General features: G+C 34.5%; 1 protein-coding gene across 1 annotated transcript; it reads left to right on the top strand.

The window, feature by feature from the left end:
* The first annotated feature begins 8075 nt into the window (after positions 1–8075).
* Positions 8076–9824, top strand: LOC129003538 (uncharacterized). Its single transcript, XM_054431837.1, has one exon. It carries the CDS (start codon positions 8076–8078, stop codon positions 9822–9824), a length of 1749 nt encoding a protein of 582 aa, XP_054287812.1.
* Positions 9825–10119: the final 295 nt, after the last annotated feature.

The following is a 10119-nucleotide window of genomic DNA, read 5'->3' as shown; positions in this document are numbered from 1 at the left end:
GTTCAAAAGTTATTGCATCTTTTGTGATTTTTAGTTAGTGCAACTGTTGTGATTTTTCCATATAAAATATCATAGTTATTCCTACGAAACCATTTATGTGACGTAATTTTCCTGGCGGGCGACAAGTGGGAAATTACGCCACCGGTAATAAAACGAAGATCCCAGGATTCGCCCTAGTCTGGTCGCGGGGAGTTTCCCAGGAGTCGATAGTGATTCGGATAGCCTAAATTTGATAGCCCTGGTTGTCAGAGCTCGAGACGAACGTTGCGGGTTACTAAACACCCTACTCGAAATCACCACTCTAGCCTAGGGCTTGTGGGGAAATTAATAATTTTGACTTGACTCTGTGGGTAAATATCTAAATGACACACTACTAGCTAACTTAACGAATCAACAAGTAAGCTAAGTAGTCACTCCGCTTACCTACGGAGTTAAGTCGTCAACCTGAAACAAACAAGGTTAGTACAAAATAGGCCTAACCTAGCCTAACTCCCACAGAGTCCGAATTTACTAAACAAGACAACAAGTTGGCTTAAATTGGCCAAGTGAGACACGAAACGAGAGAAAAGTTAAACTAAAAACTATGAAAATATGTAGAATATATATATATATTATACATATCATTTATTATTTCACATATTATACATATATGTGAAAATATGTAGAAAATGTGTTGTTACCCATGCTAAAATGTTGTGGACAAGCTTGAGGGAGAAAGTATGTGTCAGATTGCTGATACCGTTTCTTTATTTCTTCAAAGAACTTGTGCTGAACAATCAAACTATCCACCTAAGTAAAAACTAGTAATAGTGAACGCAATATTTTTCCCAGTTGGATTCAAAATGAAGACTAAGTGAATCACCCTCTGCTGCAACTGTTGTAGACGATTCACTTTGCCAATCTAATTTCCTTGTCGGTGTTTTACGATTAAACTGACTGTTCGGAAGGGAAGTTTGTTTGGGGTGAATACTTAAAGCAACCTCCAGACATTCAAAGGCTATTGGGGTTTCGTTTGTTCAAGACTATATTTTTACGTCAACGCTTTACAATTTCTATCCATTTTCTTTTCTGAGTACACAGGTTTTATGTTTGTTTAGGAACACGAGTTCAAAATAGTTAACTTGTACTAGCATGACATTTTACTACCATTGTCATAGCTTCATTGAGTTATTCGCGCAATCAGTTTGAAATCTCCTTGCAAAAACCAATACCGGTACTTAAAAAAACGCAACATTATTTTGATGTTCCGCAATTTTGTTTTCTGATTGGTGGGACTCAGTGGAGTGTTTTTTACATATATGTTTTGTAGTTGTGGATTTTTTAGTTTAAAGGGTGCTCTATGCGTCTGGTATATTAATTCAAAATACCAAACTCTTCGTGGGACACCATTTACATAAATATGTTATTCGATGTAGATTGATATGTTAGAACTGGCTTTCTATTTAAATTTGTACTTCTTTGACATTATCATGTGCCAAAAACATGCAAATTCTTGAAATTAGGTGTATAAAGCTATAAATAAACAGGCAAAAATATTTTGCAGAAAATTAACCAACAGTCTTTCATGTAGTTATTTTTACCAGGCTAAATGGTAAACTCATTAGCACTAGCAGTGTTGTTAGAGCCACATGTTACTAGATTGGGTGGCGTGGTCTGCATACAAATTTGAATATTCTGTTAATTTGGGGTGTACAAGAATCTGTTGTGAATGTTGTATTCTTTGCTTCACATCCCTTGCCCAGAGGGGATGTATTGTTGTATAATTTTGTGTTCACTTTTTAATAGAATATGAAAGTGGGCCGGATTTTAGTGGGTTAAATGAATGAGTTAGGTCACTGCAAATATTTCCCGCCCTATTGCAACATCCTATTGGGTACTACGTATTATACCAACCACACCTAATAATTATAAGCTAACCTAACCAAACCTAGGGGTGGTAACCTAACCTAACCTGACTAAAAAGGGAAGTTAGGTTAGGAAGATTTTGTTATTTAATCTAATTAAAATCTTATTTGGAAGTCGATTTATCGGTGTGACCCCCTATTGTAGTACAGTATGACGATCTGTAAATTCCGGATGCCTAGTGTTCTAAAAATGTTGGAAGGGGATAAAATAAATGTAAAATATACACTCTTTATACAGAGATTCACATCCAAATATACTGAGTCTTTGAAGTTTTTTTTTTTACTAAAATTTATTTCAAAACTTAGTTTGTAGAAAAGTTATGGATTCTAACGTATCGACGAGGGTAAGAATCTAAGGTAAATTCTTTTTTTGAAATTGAAGGTAAGTGCAAAAATAGATTGGCAGACAAATGGCAACAATTTGCACCCTCCTTCATACAGATGTTTTCGACAGTTGAAATATAGCAGGGGTGAGAATCACAGAATTTGGCTAGAATCGGTGATATATTTAGGTTTTTCTGTTGCAACTAGATTTTGCATTGAATCAAAACAAAATATACATAAATTTTTTTTAATTTTTTACATTGTTTAGGAGTTCAGGTTTTTTCGTCGGTGATAATTTTTGTCCTAGAACGCTAGGCATGAGCCCGAAATTGTTTTTCACATTACTTCAGGTTTTTCTAGGGGTTGCGGCATTATCACATTGATAAAATCCATTGGTGATTTGGCGGGATTTGAATCCGATGCCTCTGGAACCGAAGTCCAGCGCTCAAACCACTAGACCAGCTCTACTGTAACACCGACTAGTATTAAATCAATACAAAGGATACCTAATACATTACATTAGTTTATCTGCTTTTATGGTAATTGTTTTAAATAGTTTCAAAACTACCATTTAAATTCTTTGTAGTAGATTATTCCTACGAGGAAGCTATCTCCAGTCTATGGTGTTCAGATCCTTATTTTTATTCATTGAAATTATATTATTATGTTTTAAAATATTTTCCATGGTAAAATATTAGTATATCAACCATAATATTTTGGTATATTGTTACATTTAATTCTTGTTTGGTTTTCATAAAACCAATATCCAAGTCAAATTGTATCAGGAAACATTGTCAAATTGTATCATGCTGGTTTTAACTACATACATTTTATTTTCTACCATAAAAAAGTGTTAATAATTTTAATCGGTTTTGAATTTTACTGGAACGGGTGGCGTCGTCCTATCCAACTACTAGACTGTCACGAATTTGAGGTCAAGAATTGTGGATATTTATAGGCATGCACTGTGGATGCGATACTCCCTCGTGTGGATTAAAGTCCGCACTAGTGAGTACTACGACTATCCGCAGTATTATCCTGATAATTAGACCAATTCGTAAATACCAAGGAAATAATGTGGTTCGGATTTCACTATAAACTGTAGGTTCCAGTTGGTATTGGCTGTATGGGCTATTAATTAACAGCCATGTCTAAGGAATATGTCGGCCTTATTCACTAACAAGACTACAAGATCGCGCCACTCATCCTACACTCATCTCCATTCATACTTGGCTTAAAATACCTACTTAGTATGGTCACCATTTCATTGAAAAGTATTAAAGTGTTTTAAATTTATGTTCAAAAAATAGCCTACAAAAAGAGCACTAATCAAAATGGTTTTTATAATATTTTACATTGTAGGTGCCTACATTTCAAAATTGTCTCCTAAATTCTAATATTTTCATTTCACACCAACTGCGACAGACAAAAGTGTCCCACGAACCCTTCTTAATATTTTCAACACTTATAAATACCGCCTCTGTTCTCGCAGTTCATACGATTGTCGTAACAATAAAGATAAAAGTTTACGATAAGAGGAGACGATGTCGTAGCCGCCGTAACTGATGTGTCCAATATACGCCTCTTGAAGACGTCCTGAAATACGTTTGTGTTAGTTTTGTGATCAATTGTGGCGGTTTTATCATCATTTTGTACATTATTATATGGTCTAAGATGCTTTAAATTATGTAAAATGCTTAATAGTTTATGAGGTATTATTGTGATTCCTACCTTAGCAGAAATAAAATGTGTATTTACTTTGTTCCTTTGGATGTGGAATGGAAAAAAATTGGTAAATTATCACCTTTCTAACAATGGTTAGCAAAATTTATTTTCATAGAGTCCTTTATTTTATACCTGTTGAAACCATTATTATCTTTAAACGATTATACAAGATACTATAGATAAATATGTATACGTATTTTTAAGTAGCTCCTTTTCAGGTAATTATTATTTTACATGACTAAGCTGCAAGATTTTGTATTCACATTTTTATAAAAAAATCTCTAAAGTTGGTCTAACTACCAAGAAAACAACAATCGTGGTTGGTTTTTTAGTTGAGAATGAATCCTACATTTTACACAACTATAAATTACTAATTTGATTATTGTGTGTGGTTTCACTCAGAATTTACCTAAACTATTTATTACTTTATATGTTCCAATAAGTTTGAGAATGCACATGCCTCTGGTTAGTTTCTACAATACCAGAACACACATCAAAGTGGTTGTAATCAATCGTAGCCTCTCAATCAAAGCTTGAAACAACAACAACAACAATCTCGCTGTTGAACAAAGGCAAATCAGATTAGCAACTGAATCAACCGTTGGCTGTTGTGGGTTAACCTGGAAAACCAAACTTCCACGAGTTTTGTTAGAATTCAAACTATTTCACTACATTCACGGTTATTCGTCCAATAGTGATACTAATTTAGATATTTATTTAATAAACTTTTCTACATAAAGCGAACTAATAACATTGATTTTAATATGAAAGATTAGTAATAAAGTTACGGTGGTGAATCTCACATTGAAATGTCAATTACGATTATTGACTATTGCATTCTGAAGTAGAGGTTCCATCTATTTGGACCAACTGTATTAAACTTGTACATAGTTGAATGTGTCTAAAACTCTATTACCACCACAATTTTTTATATTTTTATTCTGTATTCGATGTTACATACTTTTATGAACATGTTTATGTTACCATCTTTATGGTAACCATAAGCTGTGCCATGAAGTTGGTGATTTAACAGAAATCAGTAATTTATATCAGCACACTTCGTAGGTAGCTCAATTTCAATAATTCGTTTTGATTTTATAAAACTTGTTGAAAACTCAACATTAAAGTGGAATGTCTAACCCTACTCCTTAGCTAAAGATAAACTATATTAACTGAGAAGTTGTTCAAAAAATTAATATGGACAGATATACGTAAGATAATTTTAAATGCATGCAGCCAAGTGCATAATTTTAAATACTATCCAAAAAATTCCAAGAATCTTACAAAAGGAAAGGATTTGCAACTGACTGACAATGTAAAACCATTTCTACCTATCTATCCGAAGTAGTCACTGCTTTTTATAGATTTCAGAGTTGAGTTATTGAGTTAACCATTCTGGTGAAGCCTATCATGTGGATGGAAATCCTTCACTATATGACTCATACTCTTTTTTTCCAGAAAGTCATATTACTCAACCGAGACCTCTAAATTATATTTCCAGGAGCTGCTCCTAACCACATAGGTGCAAAATGTTAAATAACAACCAAAAATAGAAATATTTCTCAAATTTAAAACCTATATCAACAGCTGTGAGATTTGGACCGATATTTTCCACTTTTCAAGTCCCACACTCACACACCAATATTGGAAACATTTGTTACAGTGAAGACTATTCTATTGTCGTCTCCTCACCCCCGTAAACTCTCATCTTTATCGTTTTATAAACCTTTCCGAAAGCGTGTGGAGATTATAAAGGTATTTTTGAACTCAACCTCCGATTCAATTGTTTTTGTTGTTTATGTTATTGGTCCGTATATTTTGAAATTTCTAAACGATAAATTACTTGAAATGGTTAGTACGATATTAAGTATAAATCTGTGCTATTGTAGAAACTGTAACAATACGTTGTTCCCTGTTGGTTCAGGTAGTTCTGCAAAGATTTATATGGTTAAGTAGGAGTAGTGTCAATTTATAATTGTGTAATGTACTACTACTGTATACTATAGTTTAGCAGCTGTTGGCTCTAAGTCTCAATATCGAAAACAAACTCTGCCGATATATTGGGAAATGTGTAAAATTAAAACATCCCCGCTTTTGTTGTTATAAACTTGTTACTCGCATATCCATAAACCCTCATTTTTATTAACCACTTAACATATCTATCCACCATGTCACAAGTATTGATACTACAGATTAATGCACGCTATAACCACAGAACTACCATAGACACAATGTCACAAGAACTCCACCATAGTTGTGATCCACTTGATATTCAACTCATGCACGCTATAACCACAGAACGAGCCTGATTTCAATACGTTCCCCTAGTAACAGACGAGGATACTTTTTCTTCACCCTACACAAGAGAAACAATCTCTCCTCAAATAGTAACCTACGTTCTTCGCGAAACTTCTCTGTAATACTTGCGATTTTTCAACGAAACAAATCTGAGACAGGAAAACAAAGCGTTGAAAACGTCTCGGAACTTTGGATCCATAAAGGAAGTTGGATTTTTTTTGCAGAAATGTACTTTATGTCGCTGCATAGGAAATGTTATTGCCTGAAAACTAAAACCATAGATGAAGTAATATAATATTATATTACTTCATCTATGCTAAAACTGCCTAAGAAGATCCTTTGAAGATTACTGGAGTAAGATATTCTTCGGAGTATTCTTCGGTCAAAGAAGTTTATTTGTTAATTTTAAAACCTTAAGAACTTCCATATACAAATCCAAACACCATTGACAAAATATTTCACAATTATGCATCGGAAACACACAAAGGCCTCAAATTTAGACGCATACTGCATTATTTGTGAATTTTGAACTATTTTCAAATGCAATTGAGTGGTTTTAGAAAATCGTCGCTTTATTAAACAGTGGTGTACATTGTAGTCGTACTTATAGTTGTATAGGTATACGAATGGAGGGTGGGGGTAGATTTGAGTGAAGTGATCTGTGTAGCTTTTTTACTGACTAAGATCAGATGTTACTCTAGCCAGCAATGTTACTCAGATGTAACATTAAAAGCTACCCAAGAACAGCGAGGCTACAAAAACCATGAAAAATGTCCTTCTTTTTAACAGAGCTCACAATGGGTTATTCCATTAGTTTGACTTGGTAAAAAATTTCACCTATTTGACAGAAATTAGTAATTTATATCAGTGCAATTTGCCGTTGTTCAACTATGACGAGTTTGATTTTAAAACTGGCGACAACTTTAACATGGGGATGGAGTGCCTAGTTGTATCAATAGTCAAAGACAGAACCGCAAAAGCCAAATGAACCGTACCTTTATAGCATTTTGTCATGCCATTTTTGGGGTTAAAAGGACTCTTAACATACTAAATGTTAATCATAAACTTTATCGTTAAAATGAGTCCATCCGGTATTTTATGAGTTTCATAAGAAAAATCACGAAAAAAAAAAAAACTAAAATGGACGGAGATACTATGGGTCTAGGTGTTACGGTAACCCCTACGTTAGTATCTTCTTTCCTATAAAAAAATTAACATGATCACAGTCACCAAATTTATTTATTAATCTAATTTATTAATCAACAAAAGGTAACTAATCTATTTTGCTAACAATATGTTCACAACAGGTGTTGTGATCACTATACAATGTTTTAAACTACGTTAAAGAAATAATTTATTATCCTAAATAAGAGCAGAATATTTAATACCGTGTAATAAATAAACTATATGGATCACTTTATATGATTATCTACTAGGTCAAAGTTTTTTTTCTTTTACTTGTATGTTTGTGTAATCTGCTTATGAAGATACAGCACTGAATAATTAATCGACATGTTTTAGTTAACACTCATTTCATCAGTGGGAGTAATTTTAAGAGACATGCAAGGTCATAACGTTCCCTGATATAGAGTTAGTCCGTTACTTCTCATCATTGTGTAGTGTTTGTGTATAGTGGTAATTAAAAAGCATAGGTGTAGTTTTAAAATCATTTCCTGGGTTTAGCTTATTTTTCAGAGAATGTAAAAATATCTACATACAAACCAAAGTAAAAAGTCAAGAAGAAAACTCAACAACTTCTAACTAAGCAACGTTTTCTTCCTCGTTGACAAGATTCTGAGATTACTCGCGATTTGAGTCATCGTCATGAATCAAGATGATACAGAGCTTAGCTTACCAAATGAAGTGTCGTCCCGGCTGTCACTTTTGTCCGAGAAACTGGAGTTTGTTTCTATTAGAGTAGAGGAAATGAAAGCTACTCAAGATTATTTAATGTTTCCTAGACAGCACAAATCCTACCTCGAAGAAATCCGCAACATCAGTTTACCTAGGGTGCGAAACGCTTTTTTTGAAAGGATTCCCAAGTTGAATATCATGGCAAGCTTGTTGATTCATTTAGTAGCACTTCTCATCAGCGCATTGTACATCCACGATGCATATGACGAATGGCGAAACACCTTGACAGCGCTGAGCAACTCTTATACAAGAGCCCAAGACGTGCCGTTCCCAGCTGTCACAGTTTGCGAGAACTTGGAATTGAAAGATGACTACAATCGATTTGAAATATTGCAAAGATGCTTGTCAAATAGAAACGGTGTTTCTTGGCTGTGCAATGAAGATGAACTGAATATGTTAAGAATATCAACTGATATAACACCGTTTGAATATGATCTACTGGCGATGAACAAAAGTGATAGGATTGTTTTTGAAAAACTGTATCTTCCCATATTTGATCACTCTGTAAAGTCGTTTCCAGTCAATGTTAATCAAACTTTCAGTGCGAGCGTGTATCTAAAATACATCGAGAAACTGGGGAAACAACGTCTGACTGGGTTGAAAATTTACAATGCAGACTTTGAAAATAGTTCAAATGGCACGGTTATACTTAGTAGTTTAAACAGTCAAAGGATATTTATGGCACCTAGGGCATACCTAAGGGATAGAATCAAAATATGCCAAACATTCAATGCTGTAAGCCACGGTCCTCAGGATGCAAAAATTAAGGTAAGGAATGATCTTAAAAATGCTCATGGTAAAAACACCCAATGTAGTCCTGAAAATGTGTTGGAAAATGGTTGCAAGCAAAATCTGTTATACACAGATAAATCTTTAGAGATTGAATTTGACGATGCAGGTTTTACGCAGCTCGCTTCTGTTAGTCCAAAAGATGACGAAAATGAAAACATAACTCACATAAACGAATCTAAAAGAGTGTCTGAAAAGTATACAGTATTTGTTCACAACAGCTTCACGTATCCATCGATAACAACTAATCATCATATCTTCTTCGCCAAGGCAGCGACTTCTACCACCACCTTAACGCCGTCCATCACCACTATAAAGAAAAGCCTTTTCGAGGTGGACGTTATGAAAAGATTCTGTATATTTTCCCACGAGAAGACGTTGTCTCTTTTCACCTTTTACACTTATCAAAACTGTCTTTTTGAATGCCAAATAAACTGTTCCATTGCGGAATGTGGTTGCGTTCCGTACCACCTTGCGATTTGCAACGGATCGTTTGATATTTGTAGCAACAAAGTTTCTGATTATTGTATTGAGAGGAACATGTTTCTATCCTGGCATGCGTTTAAACACAAGAGATGCAAGTGTGATTGTCCTACAGAATGTGTGACAATTGATTACGCAACGGATCCTCTTATTGGTGATGACTATGATGACCAACGAGCTACGAAATACCAAGTTTCTTATGATAAGAATGATATTCCAACAACTGTTCGCTACAGTGTTTCAAGCACAGCTGAGTTCGTTGCTTACAGTTTGGGCATTTTGGGTGTGTTCAACGGGTTCAGCATGGAACTGGTGTGGCAGATTGCGTACTGGTTCACCCTTGGCTTGTGGTCTACGGTGAGAAACGTGCTTCATGACAATTTGTAGCAAATCACAAAGAGCAAATCATGGTATTTGAGTTTTGAAATGTAATTTACGTACTTGTTGTTGTCAATGTTACACGTTTGAATCAGCTAATCAGCTTTTGTGATGTAGTTTCATGTATATTAAAATGTTCTGATGTCATGTGTCTAATCTTTGATAATTCTGCCAAGAATTGCCTTATTTACTTTCTAAAAGGTTTACATTTGCTCACTTATACTCCGTTCTGAAAATTTTGGCTGTTTGAGGGAAAGCAATTCCGCCCCCCCCCCCCTCACCATAACTTGAAACAACAGCTGAT

Source organism: Macrosteles quadrilineatus, unplaced genomic scaffold (assembly GCF_028750875.1).
Source record: "Macrosteles quadrilineatus isolate MER2022 unplaced genomic scaffold, UCM_ALF_1.0 Scaffold_1__1_contigs__length_201487025, whole genome shotgun sequence".
Taxonomy (NCBI): Eukaryota; Metazoa; Arthropoda; class Insecta; order Hemiptera; family Cicadellidae; genus Macrosteles; species Macrosteles quadrilineatus.
This window is presented reverse-complemented; position numbering and strand designations above follow the sequence as displayed.